General features: G+C 46.0%; 1 protein-coding gene across 1 annotated transcript in view; it reads right to left on the bottom strand.

The window, feature by feature from the left end:
- The window catches only part of MED13 (mediator complex subunit 13), an 83,510-nt gene extending 66,997 nt beyond the window's left edge, over positions 1 to 16,513 (bottom strand). Inside the window, exons 1-2 of the mRNA XM_066575097.1 lie at positions 16,048 to 16,513; positions 8,063 to 8,297 (exon numbers count right to left, since the gene is read on the bottom strand). Coding sequence (XP_066431194.1) covers positions 8,063 to 8,297; positions 16,048 to 16,113 — 301 coding nt within the window. The 5' untranslated portion in view covers positions 16,114 to 16,513. The remainder of the gene's footprint in view (positions 1 to 8,062; positions 8,298 to 16,047) is intronic.
- Between the last annotated feature and the right edge of the window lie 5,129 nt (positions 16,514 to 21,642).

Genomic DNA, 21,642 nt, shown 5'->3' with positions numbered 1-21,642 from the left:
CCGGAACGTCTGTGCTCCGTTACAGCCGCTCCCCCGCGCAAAGCTAATGCCTATGTGCCACCTCCTATTGCAAATAGTGGCGAGGGGCGGGAGCTCAGTGAACTGCTACGGGCTCTTCCAGCCTCCTCCCACTACAGAGAGGGACACCGTATACGAGCTGGGCGTGAAAACCCAGCCGATATACGCATGTCTGAATAAGCCCTTAGACTGCATTTACAGTCGATGCAATGTGATTTTTCTATTTATACTATTCAAAAGTGCTATTTTCATGCCTGTGGGGTGGGGGACATGTGTAGCAAGGTGTATTCCTCGCAAAACAAATCCTAGGAACAAGGAGAAAAAGAAAAAAAAACAAAACACTGGCTTATAAGTCCAATATCACACACAACCATGTAAATACAGCTTTAGGAATTGAGCAAACCACGCAGGTTTTTTGGAGCATTGTAGTTTGTCTTACACTACACAAATTTAAAAAAAAGCCAAACTTGCAATAAAGTTGTGGAGTGTTTTAATAGACTGTAAAGCCGCCTGATCACATTAATTAGGGCCCAGTCAGATGTAGCCCATGTGCTGTGGGTTTTGGTGCAGATCTACAGCAGATTTCACCCTTTCAATTGAAATCAAACTGAATGGCGTCAAATCTGCTGCAGATTGGTGACAATCCGACACAAAACATCCGTGTGTGAAGGCACCCTTAGGGCTCCTGCACACTTGCGTTTTTCTTGCGCGGTTTTTTTCCCCCCACACGATTGTCAATGGCACTTTCTAATGTTAAAAACGTATCGCACAAAAATGTCAAAGCACGAACTTGCGATGAGTTTTTAACATTAGAAAGTCCCATTGACAATCGTGTGAAAAAAAAACGTGCAAGAAAGACGCAAGTGTGCCGGAGCCCTTAAAGGGTTTTTTAAGCCTTTGAGCAAGTACAGTGCTTATGTAATATACCATCTATATGTAAGTTTCCATGAGCCACCTGTATGAAGGATGTACATTTTTTCAGAAAAAGTGAAGGAATAGCCAATAGCAACCAAACAGGTGGCGGCTCTTATGAAAAACTAGACTGCCATGTCTAAGCCATCTGCTAGTTCTTATAAACTGATTTTCATCCCTTGGATGCAAGCAAAGGCGGCTCCCTCTGAATGGCCAGCCCCACTGGTATCTGTAGCAAGCGTGGCCTACAAGTCAGCAAAGCTACAGCGAAGAAACACCAGAGCAAAGACTTTCTTGAATACTGGTAACCCTGGAATATAAGACAGCTTGTTCTATAGAAAATAGATGGAGTCTCATCATGTGTTTTTAGGTTTCAAGAAGGGGGAAAAAAAATTAAAAAAATAAAAAATAAAAAAACACACAACACTAGCAAAAAATTATTTTGCTAGCCAAGAGCTCTAAAACCTTCTATATCCTACTTGTACATGATCCTCGGCAGTACAAGAAGATACAAGTTTAGATTAAGTAACAGCAGATCCCCTGCCACAAAAGGCTGCTGTTTACTGGAGACAGAAATAGCTCCGCTTCAGATGACGTTACTGCTTACAGACGAGGCACAAGGCAGGCTCCGGAGCCAACAGGGACGACAGCTTCAGCTCTGTACAAACTGCTGCTGTGAGCCTCAGGAGGAGCCGTCAGTTCTAGTGGCATGAGCCGTGAAGCATCCAGCGCTACTCCAAACATAGTATGTTAAGCTGAAAAAAAGATAGCGTCCATCCAGTTTAGCCCGTTTCCACCTTGTTGATCCAGAGGAAGGCATAAACCCTCAGTAGGCAGAAGCCAATTTACTCTTATTCTAGAGAAAAGAAAATTCCTTCCCGACTCCATAATGGCAGTCAGAGTAATCCTTGGATCAACATTTGAGATCAACAACCCTTCTCGTTATTTAATGTCTATATTCGTTATAGTGTAAAGCCTTATTTAGACGGGACGGATGTCGGGCAAACCATGCCCAACACTTGTCCCTGCATGTACTAGCTCTTGAGCTTTTGCACAGCAGTATCATTGCTTCACAGTGGCGCAGCTGCAGGAGATTTCTCTCCTCGCTCTCCCCCTGCCACTCTCCATTCACGAACACAGCAGCCCTTCAGTACTGGATCACTTATCGTTTAAGCTGCATAAAATCCTGAATGATTATCTTTCAGTGTAAATAGCAGCCATTCAGTGTTGAACGGCCGCTATGTTAGTGCATGGAGAGGGGCGGGGGAGCGCGAGGAGAAAAATCTCCTCCAGCCGCCTCAGCTCTGCTGGCCGCTCTGTCGGAGAGCCAGCGATACTTACTCCTGTGCAAAAGCACGTGAGCTAGTACATGTGGGAATGAGTGTTGGGCATGAGTGTTTAGACAGTCACGTCTAAATGGGCCTTAACTCAGCAAGATGTATGACAGATTCAGCAAAACATCATAGTTTCCATTATAAATTAAAGACATGACACACTAAGGAGAATTTAATGGGGTAGTCCTACCTAATGCATTTTTATTTAAGCAGGCTGCCCTGTGTCAAAACAAACAAGACCACACTGGTATTAGTGCATCTTGACGCCACCGGAAGCTAGGTGTTTTGACAGGAGGAACGCCCCTGTCACACCCCTAGCTCCCGATAGATTCCAGAAGCAAAGGTCCTGGAATTAGCTGAACTGCATGGGGATGCGACGTACTCAGCGAGTGAGGAGGGCTCGAAGTCTGTAATGGGCCGCTCATCTGCAGGGCTGTTAATTCACCTAAGCTGGCTATAAGGCTGAATCCCTCAGCGCTGTAGGCTGTCTCTTCTCTGAATGCTGTGTACGGCGGCAGCATGTGTCGCCCTTCACGGCCGCTTTCAGTTGACTGGCCGCCGCTGTGGGTTCCTCGTGCCCACCCCAGTCAGCACTGGAACGCACAGTGGGGTGCGTTGCTCTCTCCTGCTGGCGAAGCGTTGTTCTCATCTTCCACTGCAGAGGGGATTTCGCTGGCGGCAATGCGTGTCTCCTGCGGGGGCTCGGAAGACAGGGAGTTGCAGCCCTCCATAGTTTGCTGCGGAATGCTTTATTGGGCGCGGCCGTCGGGGAGAGGTTTTCAGCTGCCCTAAATAGCAACACAGGAAGGGTGTCTAAGCTGGGCGACAGCACGCCTCAGAAAATAACAAAGGAAAAGGGCACCCAAAATTGAAGCAACAGCCTCTGCTTACTGAGCTACCAGGACCACCAGCACAACCAGCTATTCCAGCCAATCAGCTACAGGGGGCGTCATCTCCTGTCAAGCTTGACTTCACCGTCATTGTGTAGACCCAGAGCAGCTGTGCTGGATACAGTGGGCAGCTGGGCGAGGTAAGTGTAGTCCAAGTCTCATTGGCTATAATGGGTTCATGTTAGCATGTACATCGACCGCACAGACTGACAATACGCTTGTCTGAAAGGGCCGCTAAGGGAGAATTTATCGCTGATTGTGTAGCCCCCAAAAAAGTGGCAAGTTTGCGCACACCTGTTTTGTGCAAAAAAAAAGTTGCGACTGCTTTTTACAGTACACTTGCACATTTTGTTCAACTTAGCACAGCTTCCCACCACCTGTGACGCGCAGCTAAAATCTGATGGTACACAAAGGCCAAAGATGGAATCAATTTATTAGGAGGCGGCATAGCAAATACCCGTCCTGATAAAGAACTCCCTGCAGCGGTCACACATGCACATGTCACAGCTGCAGGAAATTTGGGTGGTATTAACCTGGCTTAGGCAGTCTGTCCACAGGCGTTGTTTTAACGCAAGCAGATTTCCGCTCATGTACATCGGGCTGCGCTTTCTATAGTTATCCTATGGAAAGCGTTTCATGTGCTACCTGCGTGCGGATTATCGCCGCGGAAAATGCAATAAAGAATCGCCAGTGGAAGAGACCTTATTGTTAATCATTTCCTGCTCTCCCCTCAGTTTTTCATAGACTCGAAAAACCCCTCTAGGAGTAGATTCGAAACATTGAAAAACTACAACGTATAATGGAAACATATACACAAAACAATACAAATAAGGCCTAAAAGGGTTTTTAAACAAAAAAAATAAAAAATAAAAAATAAAACACACAGCAAAACAAACCACACAGGTTGGAGTAGTCGAAGTTAGCTCAGTAACTACATGTATGAGCCAGAACCACTTAGTAACAGCATCTTTTTCTCTGGCAAGCTCAGCTTCTCCACATATCACCTAGTCGTCATCCCTGTAATACAAGATTTCCCCGTATGGAGAGACTCTGGGGGCTCCAAGAGCAGATCTGTAACAAGCAACTTATCACTAGAATGGTTACATGCGAAAAATCCCATAGCCGGAACAACATGAAGAACTACTACTGACAGAAGATAAATACATGGCCCTTACAGCAAAAGCAGGTCAGCCTCCAGGAATACAAGCTGCCATTACATCCCATCCTGTTTTACACAATACTCATAAGACACAGGCTTGAAATGTCACAAAAGGTTGGTTTCAGACGAATATATATTAGCTCCGTATTTGGTCTGTCTTCCAGGGACAGTAATATAAAGCTTATGTAAATCTATGTATCTATTCACGTGGCTGTATGATTTTTTTCTCTTTTTTTTTTTACTGCAGTTTCTTGAAAACACGACATGACCTATTTTTTGCCTATTGTTGGGCAAATACAAATCAGCATTTGTCCAGCAGAACATTAGAGTATATGGAGGTAAACACAGATGACATAAGGTTGTAGTGTAATCTGGAACACGCCCGTAATACTGATCCGTATTGGGTACGCATTTCCATATGTTCGTCTGAAACTAGCATAGAGCAGATGAAATCATTTAATGTTCTCCGCTTATCACCCTGAAAAAGTAAGCCACACCGTAACCACGATGCCCCACATGATGCAGAAAGAGAAAGACGTGGTTAGAAGAAATCACGCACTAGGGTCTACTCGTATTCATGAAATTCAGAGATTAACTCAAGTTATAGAAAATCAATTCTAGTCTACAAAAAGAAGATGCACGAGTAGGAATTCCCAATTACTGAGGCGCTTGGTTTCCCAAAACAAAGCAACCAGCAATAACAAAATTGCATAGGGTAGAGATACCGAACCCCAATAAATTGCTACTTTATTTTCCACAATAAAATAATTTCTACTGTAGCAATATTTGGAGCTCCATAGCTTGTCTAATTTAATGAAGCCTCTGACCCCAGCCAGAGCCCTTAGGGGATTAGTGTATCTTGACGCCACCGGAAGCTAATGGTTTGACAGGAGGAACGCCCCTCTCCCAACCCTAGCTCCCAATAGGGTGAAGAGAAGAAGGTCCTAGCAGCACCTTGCTTCTTGGCGGCAGTGGTGGCTTAGGGTGAAGGTTACTTTTCCATGTAGGTTTACATTTGCAGCAGCAAACCTTCACTGTAAGCTACCGGGGCCGGCAAAGAGCAATGTAGACTCACCGTTGCTCGTCTGTGATGGCTCCCGGACGCAGGGAGGATGAGGACTGAGTAACGGACGAAGGCTGTCTCTTCCCTTTTGGCGCACAGCTACTTGCTTCAAACATCCCTGCCCCTGTGTGCTCCCTTAAGGCAGCTTCCCCCGCGCACACCCACTGGGTATTGGTGTACCTTGACGCCACCAGTAAGCTAGAAGTTTGACAGGAGAAACACCAGTCACACCCCTAGCTTTCTATTGGGTGATTTGTCAAAGGTCCTACCAGCTCACTGTGTGTACATTGTTGGTTGGTGTGGACATTTAGGGATGTTTGACCTGTTAGCTGTGTCTACATTGTTGGCAGCCATGTCATATGCAAGGATTCAACGTTAATAACATAAGAGTATCAGTTAAGAGCGGGGACAGCAGTGTGCTAGTGGGCTGCCAGGACCTGCCGCCAACCCATATTTTTTAAGCTAATTAGGTACAGGGGGGGGGGGCGTCTCCAGCCACTCATTCTTATCTCCACCAGGACTTCCTGGTGGCGGCAGGAAACACCAATACCCACCTACTGCCCATGTGTCGGCGCTGCCGCCCACCATCCTGCTGAGGGCCTGCAGTGCACTGTGATCCCTGTTCTGCTGGTGCACAGTGCGTCCACCTGGCTGTCATAGTGCCTTTCCACCGCCACACCCGCTGTGGCTGTCATAACTAAGTGAGATAGCCGACTACTTGGAGAATGTGCCGCCGCTCACCATCCTGCTGCCGTCCCGCGGCGCACTCCCATCCGGTCGGTTCTGATAGTGCCTCCTGCGGCCAGTGCCCTCCATGCTGCAGCTGACATGCTTAAGTTAAATAGAGGGAGGGGGCGTCACCCCCTGTCAATCTTGACTCCACCAGGTAGCGTCAAGATACACTAATACCAGCCCTTAGTGGGGCGGTCTCATGATCCTTCTTCCCCATATGCCTCATTAGGAACCTGCACAAAACCCTGCCTATGAACTAGAACAGAAGACCCATTCTGTAAAAATAGCCATCACTTTGGCGAACCTGGCACGACCACAAAACAAGAGTCATGTTAAACGTTGACGGAAGTCAACTAATATACCTGAAAGTTTATACACTGTACCTAATGAGGAGCAGCCTGGGTCCTCCAGGCCAGTGTCAGGTAGCCATGTGCCATGCCTGGTATTGCAGTTCTGCTCCATTCACATTAATGGGGATGAGTTGTAATACCAAATACAGAACATAAAAAGATTAAGCACTCTTTCTTGCAAAACCGGCAGATGGTCTTAAGCTAGTTCTGGAATCAGGAATAGATAACTTAAGGACCATTTAGACGCAACGATTATTGCTCAAAATTTGTTTAAGCGATCAAAAGTGAGCGATGGTTGTGCTTTTAAAGACGGACGTGTAAACTTAACGATTATCCTTGGAAAACTGACAAACGATTATTTGAATGCCATGTGTATCAGTGAAGGTTAAAAAACAAAAACACACCCCTTATCACCTATTCAAACGATAGATGTTGATAAGTGTATGATTGCTGGGTATCCCCATGGGGGAAGAGCAGTGGTCTGGCATGCTCCATGCCACCACATTCAATTCATAGTCTATGGGGCTAATGGAAACAGCAAAGTCCTGCACTGTAGCGATCATTAGGTGTAAGTGGTAGGGCCTCAGTGATCGTTCTGTGATCAGCTATACCTGCCAGTAGGTGATAAGAGTTTTTTAAAGGAGAACCTCTTCATAATGAATCAAACTTGTCCAAATAACACCTTCAAACTGAACAGAACACAAACTATTTTCTACATTGTTTGCATAAATGACACAATAAAGGTGCTTTTACAACGAAGGGCAAATTCTGAGCTCATGCAGCGCGTTTATACAGGCAGATAAGTCGTTGGCTCGTTCACTCTTAAACGCCAGAAAGATCAGTATGTAAACCGAACGGATAGTGAACAAGCCAGTGATGATGTTTATGCTTCATGAAATGTATGAAGGATAAGCGAACAAATCAATGTTCGTTTATTGGCTCCATTTACGCTGGACAATTATTGGTATTTTTCACTTGTGTAAACAATTTTTTGAATAATAACTGTTGGTGTAAAAAGGGTCTTGAGGCTGGTTGCCCACGGGCGATTCGTCATAGTGTGATCCGCAGCAGCAATAAGTCACACGCAGAGTACACTTGATGCACTTTCCATAGGATAACTATGGAAAGCGCAGCCCAATGTTCACGCGTGGAAAATAGTTCACGATTTTCCACTCGCGTCTAAAAATTGCGGCATGCCGCAAGGAACCTATCATTACGATAGGTTCATCACGGAAAATCGCGGTGACATTAGTGAATCCTCTGTGGCTGCATATTGCGACGCCCGTGGACAGCAGACCGTACTCTTTTCTAGCCAACATTACACTGGACAGCAGGATACTGTGCAATGAATAGAAGGGAATAAATACAATCAGCATAGAACTGCAATGAAATGTTCAGCTGCAGTGTCAAAGTTTCCAAGATGACTAAGCATCTTATTTGTGTCAAACATGCAGTCTGCTCCAGACGTCTCACACCAGGAAGCATGGCCTACGAATAAGGCGGCCAGTGCAGGAAGAGTTTTCCTTCAGTACCAGCAAAGCAAACACTGGTAAAAATAGCATTGCTGCCAGCTCTACCAAATACATTGAGAAATCAGATCTTACCTGTCAAATCGTGATGAATTAGGTCAGAGAAATTGGGATCATCTCCCCACCAAAATATCCACAGTTCTCTCCGGCCAGGACGCTGGTCTCGACGCCACACGCTTAACACATCGGCTTTGAGACACCGACTGAAGCTGCTCAGTATGGGATCTTCTTCGGTAACCGGGAAGAGGATGGGCGCTGAGGTAGGGCCCTGCCACACATACTGCTTCCACTTGATCCCAGTGAGGTCAGCCTGGAAAGTGAGACAGGGGTTATACACTTGCTTTAGGTCACAGCGCTGCAAACGCATTTTACTCTATAGTGTTGAACCTTTTTTTTTTTTCTAGAAACTCTAAACAAACATCACAGCCAATCCAAAGTTTTGAGACAAGTGAAGGTGTGAGAAAGATAAGAGGAGCTGAGGAGCACATTCCTGCACTAGAATACTGCAAACAATACAAACATCTCAAGGGTTAACAATGAATGTGATCACTTACTAACAGCTGGAGTCCACCCCCCCTTGTGGGGACACAAAGGGGGGGGGATGGGGGCAAAAGTGACCAATGCATTCACAGCCAGAGATGGCCAATTTCCAGTTCTACATACCAGCTGGTATAAGGATACATTCACATGATATGCTGCGAATCTTCCCCAACATTTCTGCAAAAGACAGTTAAAATCTGCACTATTGGGGTGGGTTTTCACTGTTTTGGATGCAGAAATGCTGCTGGATTTGCCAAGGAAATTCAGCAGCATTTCGGTCCCGTGTGAACATACCCTGAAGGTGCTTTCAGATGGGACTACTGTAGCCTTAGCGCACAACAGCAGTCTCAATGACCAATGCTCCTGTGCTCACAGTAGCGGCAGCCGGTCAGTGAATGGAGAGTGCTGGGATCTCTTCCGGCCATCCGCCTTCACTCACTGCAAACAGGCAGTCTTTAAAGATGAACTGCCTGTTTATTCCAAGGGAGAAGTTGCTCACTAGTCTCCGTTTCAGTGCGCCGAAATGGGATGACTGCGACTACGGAGTGGCTTCTCGTTCAGTACTCTGTCCGCCGCTAGGACCATGGGCAATCACTTGTTCCAGAGATTATTGGGGTGACTATTTGGCCCATGTGAAGTTACCCTTAGGGTCCTTTTACAGAGTGAGGAAGTGTTGGAAGAGTAAACATAAGAGTCATGTGCTTTAAGATGTAGTTTACACATGCTGTGGAGTCGGAGTCCCATTCTGGTAGATTTGTGAGAAACGTATAGACTTATGCAGAGTTTAGACGGAGCGATTAGCTGAATGATAATCATTCCAACAAGCTAAACTGAATGATAATAGCGCAATTTAAACACAAGCAAATTATTGAATGACTAACGAGAATAGTGCGGTTCTTGCGTGATGTTTAGTTTCAGCTGCCATTAAAATCACGCGGGCTCGTTCACTTAACATGCAGTTTTAACACTAAGGCCTCATGTCCACTAGAAAAATACAATCCGCGCAGAATAATTTCCACAGCAGATTCCGCACAGATTTGCTTTAAATTGTATTTTTTTCATGCGGATATCCGCACCCAATGCTAGCAATGTGGCCGATCCACGGTAAAATGGAGCATGCCGCATTTTTTCTCCCACGCGTGAAAAACAAATCTATTAAAATGCCATCCGCAGGTGCAAAATTCAATTTAATTGACCGCAGATGGCCAATGAGTCCCTATGGGCAAAATTGAATGCGGAATCCGCAATTCAATTTTGCTAGTGGACATGAGGCCTAATTGTTCAGGGTTTTACACAGGAATGTGAATTGTGCAGTCTAAACACGCTGCCTGCACGCGAATGAGCTGGCGATGATGTCACCAGCTCATCCGCGCGGGCAAACGAGAATCATCCCGTGTAAAAAGGGCATTAAACACTGGCTTATATATATGATTTTAGGAATGTTTTGAAGTACCCCATAAATATGTGCTCTTCATCTAAGCGCCCATTTATTAAAAAACATTGATAACTACGAAGTGGAATACAGGATATAGTGTGATTATGTTATGTAAAAGCCTCATTCACGCGGGCGAGGGAAAAAATAAAAAAATAATAAAAATCGCAGCATGTTTTATCTTTGACGTACTTTCAGAATTCTTGGCTAATTGTTTTGAATGGGACCTTTAAAGACATCACATGGCACTCATGCCATGCGATGTTCCCTATTGAAATCAATGGCAAACACATGCCTAAGGATCTAGGTTCCTACAAGGGTGTCAAAAACGCACGTTGGCAAGCCCAATATCAGGCAGAGTTTTGTGGCCCGGATATCGCGCTCACCTGTGTAAACTTACCCTAGGGTCATTCCACATCAATTGGACCAATTTTCAAAATCGTCCCCACTCGACCGTCTCCGATTTTGCTGAAAATTTACTCAGATATATGTATATGTTTGAAACGAGGTTCTGTGAAGTTTTAGCTCCAGATCTTAAATACCTGTGGCACTGTCGCCTTTACACTGGAGGTCCCACTGAGCTCGCGGCTTCAGCTACAAGGATTTTGCAAACTTTGGCACATAGGCATTATAGAAATATACTGGCTATGATGCTGAAATTGGACATACTAGCTCAACTTTTGCTGGTGAACACAAAAAAATTAGTACCGGCTATCACAAAAGAATATATCGGCCACAATTTTGTGTCAAAGTAGCTTGAAAATCACGCCGCATGACATTTACACCAAACTTTGGCCAAGTATAGCTCAAGACCAAAAACCACTTGTAACCGGTGCTTTGCTCTGTACACCAAACAGCTACATGGCTTTGCACTGCTGCAATATCACGGTCAAAGCATATGTATTTGTGAAGATATTCACACCCACATATGATGAAAAATGTTAAATGATCAAATCTGACCTATTTTTAAGGTCAAATATCTAAAAAAGGGTACCCCTCAAATCTATTTATTTTGATATCAGTCGAAAGAGCAAATTTTTCTCTACAAGGATCATCATTTTATTTTTTGGAGTCTTTTAGGCTAAGGTAAGAAAAATGACTTTAAACATGGTGCTATTTACGCGCGTAATGCATTGTTTTTGCATTTGATTTTCAGATTCTTATCACATTCTTAGCTTGATTACAGAGTCATATTGTTGCTAATAATGTCTATTATAATCAATATAAACCTTTTTATTTAGGAAAACTTATTGACTATTGTTGCATTTTTATTGCATATATTATTGATTTCTTAGCGATGGAGAATGAAATTGATGAAGAATCGGTCCAGTGCTCTATTGGCCTTGCGAACAATTCGATGTGCCACCTTAAGACATTCACCCATAGCAAGGACGAGTTGAAATTGTTTACAAGCTTTGGATTGGATGAACAGACATTGCTGCGTCGACGAGTGGGAATAAATTTTGACGAACATTCACAAATCTGTTTACACCATGAAGCTTCATTCTTGACCAAATATGAGCATTTGCAAAAATCGTGTTGCAATCCTTTTGGAAAGAAAGCTCATAACACAAAAAAGAATTTGCGAGCTATCAATTTGTTAGCAGCTGACCAGTTGAAAGAATTTACAAAGAATGATGTGAAGCCTGGCCAGAAGATGTGTGCATCATGTCGAAAAGAACTGGTGGATTGGAAATATTTTTGAAATTTCAGTCGACGACCATGATGCATTAATAAATTTCATGCATCCTCATGGACCAGCTAGCTTCTTTCACTGGCCTGTGAGAAATGATACCTGCTGGATTCCTGAGCAGTCAATCATTGCAATACTGCCAGCACCAGCTGCAACAGCAATGGGACGACAATACAGCTTCTTGGAGCCAATTATGTTGCAAATTCAGCAACAGTTCCAGACCACTTAGACTGAACATTATGGCTTGGGAACCAACAAAAGAGACCCAATATTAGGCTTGGGATCCTAGGCTAAGACACCCACCCTCAGGCTTCGGAACCTGTGATAAAGAGACCGCCCGTGGCTGGCCTTGCACGGCTATCGGGCGTGGCCCCTAGGCGATGGGGCTGCCAATTCTCAAAAGATTTGGCATTATTACAATTCTTAAAGGGGTTGTCCCGCGGCAGCAAGTGGGTCTGTACACTTCTGTATGGCCATATTAATGCACTTTGTAATATACATTGTGCATTAATTATGAGCCATACAGAAGTTATAAAAAGTTTTATACTTACCTGCTCCGTTGCTGGCGTCCTCGTCTCCATGGTGCCGACTAATTTTCGGCCTCCGATGGCCAAATTAGCCGCGCTTGCGCAGTCCGGGTCTTCTGTAGTCTTCTATGGAGCCGCTCGTGCCAGAGAGCGGCTCCGTGTAGCTCCGCCCCGTCACGTGCCGATTCCAGCCAATCAGGAGGCTGGAATCGGCAGTGGACCGCACAGAAGAGCTGCGGTCCACGAAGACAGAGGATCCCGGCGGCCATCTTCAGCGGTAAGTATTGAAGTCACCGGAGCGCGGGGATTAAGGTAAGCGCTCCGGTAAGCTTCCTTTACTTCCCTGCATCGGGGTTGTCTCGCGCCGAACGGGGGGGGGGGGTTGAAAAAAAAAAAACCCGTTTCGGCGCGGGACATCTCCTTTAATAGGATTATAATACCAATTCTTAGGGAATTGGTAGTGGTATAACCACCATGGACCAACGCAAGGGTTTGAATAGTGCATTTATCATTCATTGCGTATGTTTAAAAACGCCATGTTCAGTGGCATTTTTCTTTTCTTAAACTGAAAGACTCCAAAAAATAAAATGATGATCCTTGTAGAGAAAAATTTGCTCTTTCGACTGATATCAAAATAAATAGATTTGAGGGGTACCCTTTTTTAGATATTTGACCTTAAAAATAGGTCAGATTTGATCATTTAACATTTTTCATCATATGTGGGTGTGAATATCTTCACAAATACATATGCTTTGACCGTGATATTGCAGCAGTGCAAAGCCATGTAGCTGTTTGGTGTACTGGTCAAAGCACAAATTACCAATGGTTTTTGGTTTTGAGATATATTTAACCAAAGTATGGCTTAAGTTTGCAAAATCCTCGTAGCTGAAGCCGCGCGCTCATTGGGACCTCCAGTGAAAGGGCAACAGTGTCCCAGGTATTTGATATCTGGCCCTAGAACTTTACAGAACCTCGTTTCAAACATACATGTACATCCTTATAAATTTTCAGCAAAATCGGAGATGGCCGAGTGGGGACCACTGGTCCACTTGGCATGGAATGACCCCCTAATGCTGATGAAAAGCCTGATGTTACCAATTTCAATACAGTAAATGTATCACATAAAAATCATGCGTCATACGGAGGAGTTGGAGGTTCGACTTACAGTGCAAGTGAACAATGATTCTTATGGCTGCATAAAATGAATGAGATATATGAAGAATGAGAAGCAAATTAATTCTTGTCTGTGCTCACATTCGAACAATTCTACAATTTTTGGAATGATGTGTGTAAAAATGCCCTCAGTCTGCCTGTCCATGTGCGCCACCGCCGGGGAGCAGGAGACAGCTGATGGTTCTCCGCACTGAGACCTATATCTGACCGCTACGGAAAGCTTCAGACAGCGCGATTCACTGGCGGAATCACACCCCGTGGACATGCAGAACACTAGATATCAGAGCAGCAGCTTCACCTGCCCACACGGCCTGATGGCTGCTGCTGCCCACCTACAGGTCCTTCACCGAGGACAAGTCTGAGTTTTGCTCTTCTATCCAGCTGCTATAAAGTCTATTTAAAGCAACCTTCCCCTCCCAGGGAGGAGACCTGTCCTGAGACGTGGTGAGATCACCGGCTAGCGGTAGTCTAAAGGGCCTTTACACAACAACTCTCGCACAAGTGACGAAAGTGCGCGTTACGTTTAAACGTTCGTTTGTCGCTCAGTTTCAGCCTGCGTAAAAAAATTCATCGTCGGTTCACTCGTCTAAACAGTCCCCGCTCCGTGCATCACATAGAAGTGTGCTAGTTTCAAATTAACGGGTGGTCACTCGCTCCTGCGCCCCTTCAACGAGAATCGGCTCATATAAAAAGGGGGCATTGGGCTGGCTCTACAGGGGACAACTACTGGCCAAAAAGGCACTCAGACATGGAACCTGGCAGAGCGCTGAGCGAGGGATTATTTGTTAGCTGCTTCGCTTCTGCTCACTGAAACAGTATGGCTAATGAGTGACTTCCCTGTAAACAGGCAGTGCTCCATCTTTGAATGGCTGCCTGAGCAGTGAATGGAGGCAGGCGGAAGAGATCTATGTGATCGTTACCCTCAGTAAGGCCCCCTGAGAGCACTTTTGCTAGATCACAAGAATCTAAATAATTATGCAATGCAAGTTCATTTGTTCAGTTTCTACAGGATTAAAGTCTGACGGCCAATCACAGGCGATTGATGAAGACCAAATCACTGGTGGAAATGTCGCCCCCTATGGGAGAATAAACTATTTTGGATCATTTGCACCTATTGATGGTGCCACCTCTACTTTATTTAGCTGGAATTCTGGGCCTTTGGCCACGTCCTGGTGGCTGCTGCATCGCCCCTGTGGGGGTTTGCAATAGTACCGCTGGTGTTACACCACATTAGCGGGAATTAGCTAGTCAGGAAAGCACTGGAGCCATCTTGAAAGTCCGAAGAGGCACTACAAAGACCAGCAAATCACCGCAAACAGAGGGCAGCAGCACTATTACTCCCCGGACCAGAAGGCTGCACGTCGGTGTAATGCACAGCGCTGAATCCCCATCAGGCCACTCAACCTGCAGTTTTCAGTTGCGCATGTCCTACTTTGGTCCGTATTACATACAGCAGCCAATTGCCGTAAACACTATTACATACAGGCCGCCTGTGCCCGGCCGGGGGCCCCCCATGTACCTGTCCGCAGACTTTCTCATCTGTGCTGCGGATGTGCCAGCCGGCGCACATGCACAGTACAGATTATGCCATGCTGTTGCTGGGTGATGATGTGGATCCCACCACGATGGCTGCAGAAGTGCCGCAGATCAGACGGCTTCCACTGACTTCCATGGAAGCCGTCCATGCAGAATCTGCACAGAATCGCAGCATGCTGCAATCTCTCCTCCACAAGTGGAAATATTGCAATCGGTGTCCACTTGTGTGGAGGAAGTCACGTTTTGCCATAGCGCGCTACGGGCGGTATTTGCTGTGGAGTCCGGACGCCCGCCGCACACTCCGCAATGCTAATCCGCCCGTGTGCAGCTGGCCTAAACCCATGGACATGTTTTTTTTGCATGCATGAAAAATGCTGGTAACGTGTGAAAAAGTAGTGCGAGCGGGCGGATCCACGGAATACACAGCGCTTCAGTCCGTGAGGGCCGCACACGCCGTGTACAAGCCACTAGCGGGAAACAGCTGACCGCAGGCCTGTGATGTACGTCCGCAGGCACGCATCTGTGTGCGTTACGACACATGACCCCCATTCTTGTGGCCGGCGACGCACAGGGATTTATCACCTCACCAAGGAAAAAGGATCCATTCACTGACTGCCCCATATTCCGGGCCCCTCGGAACGCAGCGCCCGTTCTCAACAGGACAGAAGGGCATCCCAGGCCGGCGCGGCTTCCACTGCAGTCAGCGGGCGATGCATCCCGAGGGGCACCAACAGACAGGATAGGCAGGCATTCCTTTTCCATGTAGGCCCCAGCGCTCCTCTGATCCGCATGGATCCGGCACCAGGAGATCGCACCAGCCAGAAGCCGTGGGAGGAGCTTCTTGCCTAAAATTGCCCCACATCCACAGGTTGGCAGCGCCATATCAGGTTTCTCGGCCCGGACCTGCACTCACCATCGTGTGAGGGATCCCTGCAGGACTAGTTGCCACTGAGCCCCCCCCCCCCCAGACCACCAGCCACTGCCCCATGGGGAGGATCACTGAGGAGAAGCCTCTACACAATGGACATCAGTGCAGCGCCCCCTACAGCCGGGGCAGGGGAGGCTCCGCGGCGCCCCCTACAGCCGGGGCAGGGTCTGTGGTCCCCGGCCCCCTACAGCCGCAGCGCCCCCTACAGCCGTATCCGCGGCCCGCACTCACCAGGCAGAAGAGGTTGGAGTGGCAGTCCTCCAGGCTGGCGCCGTTCGGCACGAAACACGAACTCATCCTCACAGGCGGGAGCCGCTCGCCATCACCCAGCAGAACTAGCACGGCCTCCCCGGCATGCTGGCGGCACACGGTGAAGCACTGGCGGGCTCGGCGGCTAGCAGCTCCGGGATCCGGGCGGTGTCTCAGTCCTCCCTCCGCCGCCGCTGGTCCCCCTGCTCGGGGCGCAGAGCATGGCGGGAACCGCCCGCTGACCGGAGCGCAGGGCGCGCGGGGCCTCCGGCTGGCGGGGAGCGGGACACAAAGGAAAGCGCTGAGTCCGCGGGCCGCCGCCGCTGCTCCTCGGCTCCTCTCCTCACAGGTTCGCCATTTTCCTCTCCTCCTCTGGCCGTCTCCCTCCTGCGCACACTCGGGGAGCCGCCGGTACTGAAGGCCGCTCTGCCGGCTCGCCGCCGCCTCGTCTCAGGAGAAGCCCCGGCGGGGGAAAGCGGAGGGGGCGAGAGATAATCGGCTCAATGTCGGGGCTGCTTTCCCATTTGAATTTACAGATTCCTTTCTTTAATGGCGGCCGTGCTGCCTGTTCGGCCTCTCGCTTGTGGTTGGTCGGCGCGCCGTCATGTGACCAGAAGATGCCTCCTCTCATTGGTCAGTCTGGCTTGCAGACTGGAACGAATAGAGTGGGGGAGGTTCGGAGAGTTGTCATAGGAAGAGACCGCTAGGGGGCGAGGTGGGAGACTGGATGCTGGTTCTGCGCCGCCTGCTGGCCATTTGCTGCTACTGCAGTCTGCTGCGCTAATGGATTAGAAGAAAGAAGTTCCTGGAAAGTTCATCTCCTCGTAGTGTTTAAGGTCCGCACGTCCTCGGCGGGGAACATGCCCACCGTCACATCTATGGCCAGGATTGTAAGGAGGAAATCTTCTTGAAGATCCGTTTTTTTTCCTTTTTAGGAGTTTTCCATTAAAAAACTTGCTAATCCACCATGTTAGTGAGATGTGTCCGGCCGTGGCGCAGCGGGCGGTACAGCCGAGCACCTCAATCACTGCCGCTACTCCTTCCAGCTGCGCCATACGCATAGTCTTAGGGCTCCTTCTCACGGGCGTAAGTGCATCTCAGCTGGTAAAATACCCTGCATATTTCCGTAATTAAAACGCACTTACGCCCACATATTTCACTGCTCTCGTGTGCGCAAAACACTGCATGTTCATGCATACACAAAAAAATTACGCAAAATCTTGATTGCCCAGGTTTCCTGCATATTTACACATGTCCACTGACTTGACTGCACTTCTACGGTATGTAATACACCCCAGGATAGTGTGATTGTTCTCAGCAAGAGAAACGAAATCTTGTAGATATGATACCTTTTAATGGCTAACAAAAATACATGTATTTTTGTTATGATACCTTTTAATGGCTAACAAAAATACATGTATTTTTGTTAGCCATTAAAAGGTATCATATCTACAAGATTTCGTTTCTCTTGCTGAGAACAATCACATTTTGCTCTACTGGCTAACACGGTACCAGATCTTTGTTTTCATTATACCCCAGGATAGGACATGCCGCATGTAAAAAAACACGCCCATGTGAACCAGCCCATTGAAATCAATGGGTTCTATTCACTGCATATTTTGCAGGCAAAAATCACATGATCAGTGAACGAGCAACGATGATTTTTAGAACTGCATAAAATGGACAACGAACAAAAAGTGAACAATTTATCGTTTGTTGGCATAAGTTTAGACCAAATAATTATCGTTCACTTTTGCTCATTTGAACGATTTTTGAATGGTAATCGTTGCATGTAAAAGGGCCTTCAGACAGGGGCAGTACGGTTAGCTTACTGGCAGGACTCCAGCACCTATATGATATGTCATTAGATACCAGGTGGTGGTTGTTCCTTCCTGGCCTGATATATTCCTGCCCCGCGGGTCGGATGCTGCCAGCGATGCAGGTAATACACCTAACCAGACAGCAGTTTGCCCCTTGCTCTGCCACAAGCCTTGTTTATTGGTGGCTTGTGAAAGTAAAATGTTAAACCCTGGTGGCCAGCCTGTCCCCAGCACTGCCGGCCTCCCCATAGTCGTCATCAGCAACCTCATCCCCGCTGTCTATTGTGCCTGCGGTACATGGTCTGCCGGCCTCCCCCAGCTGAGTCACCGGCCCTTACTACTCAGCCATTAGTCACCCAACCCCTCTGAGCTTCACTTGCTGCAGCAGGCCTTTAACACAATCCGGTCGGATCCAGCAGCAGAATCCGTCTGCGACCCCCCCATACCTGCAATATCTGTAATGCAGATGACCGTGGAGGCTTGCGGGTAGTCATGTGTAGTACAAATTAAAAAATATATATATTTTTATTTCAAGCACCAACGCTTGGCGATGACGCAGGTACCCGCGGCTCATCTACAATGTCAATCGCACATAACATGCATCATGCAGGGGGTGGAGCTTGAATCCAATGCTATCTGCATCCATGTCTTACTCTACCGCAACCCCAGTGGGACAAGTTCTAGTTCTTAAATATCGAAGAACTCTGATTCATTTTTGTGTTTTGAGGGGGTGGGGGTAATGCAAGCAAACACAATTTCACCATATTTTGAGGGAATTATTTTTATGGCATTCACAATGGGGTATAATTACCATGTTAACCTTATTCCACGGTTATAAAGATTGAGACAAGACCAAGTTATTAGATTTTTGTCTTTTATTCCGTAAACACTGTGTTTCTAGTCTGCACTAGACTCTTCCTCAGGCAGCAAACCGACACAGTTGGCACTCACATTCATGGTAATATGGTTATTAGGTGTGTAATATCTATTTTTTGGTAAAAAAATTTAAAAAACTATAATGCATTACGCAAAAAAACAAGCCCTGACACAGTTCATGGAAAAATAAAAACAGCATGGGTTTTTGAATGGAGTGATGCCAAAAATAAATTATTTTCCAAAAAAGGGTTTTTATTGTGCAAAAGTGAGAGGAGCAGTGCACATCTTTGTAAGATATCTGCAGCTGCTTGGCAATATGTCATGGAATAGCTTTCATTTCGCAGAATAAAAGATCGACGACTTTCAGAAGAGAAAACAATGGCGATTTACTTTGAAAAATTCTTCAAAATCAAGAACATTTTTCAGTGATTTCAAAGTTTTGAATGTTCGTGTATAGGGTTATGATGTTAAGGTGCCCCTATAGCTTTGGGCATATAAGGGCCCGCTTACACTGCCTTTAGGTTCCATTTGAGGAGCAGAGAAATGGAAATAAAAACAGAATTAAACGTCTTTGGTTTTTTTTTATTCCCCATTGATTTGAATGTAGAGATGAGCGAGCACGCTCGGATAAAGCAGTTACTTGAGCGAGCATCGCTCTTCTCGAGTAACTGCTTACGGGTCCAAGCGTGCTCGGGGGGGGGGGGGGGGGAAGAGTGAGAGAGATCTCTCTAACCCCCTCTAACACCTGCCGCCCCACCCCCCCAAGCACGCTCGAACCAGTAAGCAGTTACTCGAGAAGAGCAATGCTCGCTCAAGTAACTGTTTTATCCGAGCGTGCTCGCTCATCTCTACTTGAATGTTTGGGGGTTTTTTTTTAAACAAAAATATTTAGATTTGCTTCAGTTTTTTCAAATGGAACAAACAGCCCAGTCAGCTCTGCTATTTGTTCTGTTTGAGAAATGAAATGGAAGCTGGAGTGTAACTATACGGGATGCGGTTGCACCCGGGCCCAGGAGCCTTAGGGGGCCCGTAAGGCCTCTCCTCTCCATATAGGGAGCCCAGTACTATGAATAAAGCAAAATAGTTGGGGGTCCTATTACAGGTTTCGCATTGGGGCCCAGGAGCTTCAAGTTACGCCTCTGAATGGAAGTAAAAGGGTAGAGGAAATGTGCAGTGTCTGTCTGCTTGAATTGCATATACCCTAAACTGTGGGAACTGCTACATTGGGTCTAAACCTGTGTGAGTACATAGTATGTAAGGCTGAAAAAAAGACATCTGTCCATTCAGTCGAGCCTAATACCCCCTGCCCATTTAGGAGAAAAAAATTCCTTCATAGCTGTTATCTGGCAGTCAGAATAATTCCTGAATCACCGACCCTTCTGAAGTAACTAGTGGCTGTAATGTGTAATATTGTAACACTCAAGAAAGACGTCCAGGCCCCTCTTACACTCTTTCAGTGAGTTCACCATTACATGTCCACAGGTAGAGTTCCATAGTCTCACTGCTCTTACAGTAAAGAACCCTCTTCTATGTTGGTGATGTAACCTTCATTCCTCTAGACATAGAGGGCGCCCCCTTGTTGCAGCCACAGTCCTGGGTATAAATAGGTGATGGGAGACATCTCTGTATTGTCCCCGTTATATTTATACATAGTTATTAGGTAGACCTTCAGCCATGCTTTTAATAGTACAGGACTAATATCTTGACTTGTGCTGTTTATAATTTTAGGCTGGGATTAGCCTAGCAGTTGGTAGTGAGGGACATACAACTGGTAGGTTAAGTTAAAGGTTAAAGTTTAAGTTAAACAGGCAGATCTTTATTTGTATTTTTACCTGGAGCAACTGATGTCCATATTGCTGCAACTCGTTTCAATGTTTTTTATTGAGGTTTTTTAAAAAACATAACACATATATAAGGACCATAAGCAGACGGTGAATTCACAGAATCATCAAAACTTGGAGGTGAATATTACAAAAGAATACAAGAATAAACAAGGAAAATATGACAGAAGAAGAAACCTTTTTTTTTCAGTTATTGGTTAAGTGTGCTTAAATCATAATATCAGCAGCGAGAGGGCATAGGGAGAAAAAAAATTGATTAAGAATGTTATTACATCTTAATACAGTGTATACTATCTATCCAAGCCTGCCAGAGGTTCTGAAATGCATAGAATGTGGAAGAACATAACAAAGGTATTTCTCATATTGAAAGGTAGAGTTGGTTAAAGCCATTGCATCTTCTAATATAGGTGGAGGGAGGCTCTTCCAATGTCGAACTATCACTTACGTAGCTTTTAGCAGGATTTCATATACTAAAACTCCACAAACTGTGGGGGAAAACACATGGAGTCCAATATGCAGTACAGCTAAGGGGGATCTTTTACAATTACGAAACCCGTAATGGAAGATAGTAAGTGAAAAATAGCATCTCGGTCTTGTGTGAGGGCCGGGCAATCACACAAAATATGTATTAGGTTACCAGTGTGCCCACAATTCCTCCAGCAAGTAGAGATAGAGCATACTTCAAACGAGCGGGTGTGTAATACCATGGCAACGCTATTGTCATCATTGTTTCTACATGAGTGCTACATTTAAGGGCCCAATGTGACAACTGGAAGGCCTTTTTCCATTCCTTATCACTGAGCTAATTCCATTTCCCATTCTCGAAAAGGGTAGATTTTCAGGAATTTCAAACAATGTAGCAGGGAATAAATTGGTTTTAGGCCTTTGATTATCCTTTCAAAAACTTCAAATATGCTTATGTCACTAATGAGAGACGAAGGTTTGCTAGTTTTTAAAAAAATAGCATATCTGGAGATACTCGTAAAAATCAGAGCAAGGGAGTGAAAAGTGCAACATTAGTTTATCAAATAGCAATGGAG

Source organism: Eleutherodactylus coqui, chromosome 1 (assembly GCF_035609145.1).
Source record: "Eleutherodactylus coqui strain aEleCoq1 chromosome 1, aEleCoq1.hap1, whole genome shotgun sequence".
Classification (NCBI taxonomy): domain Eukaryota; kingdom Metazoa; phylum Chordata; class Amphibia; order Anura; family Eleutherodactylidae; genus Eleutherodactylus; species Eleutherodactylus coqui.
The sequence above is the reverse complement of the archived record's forward strand: the minus strand, read 5'-3'. Positions and strand labels throughout refer to the sequence as shown.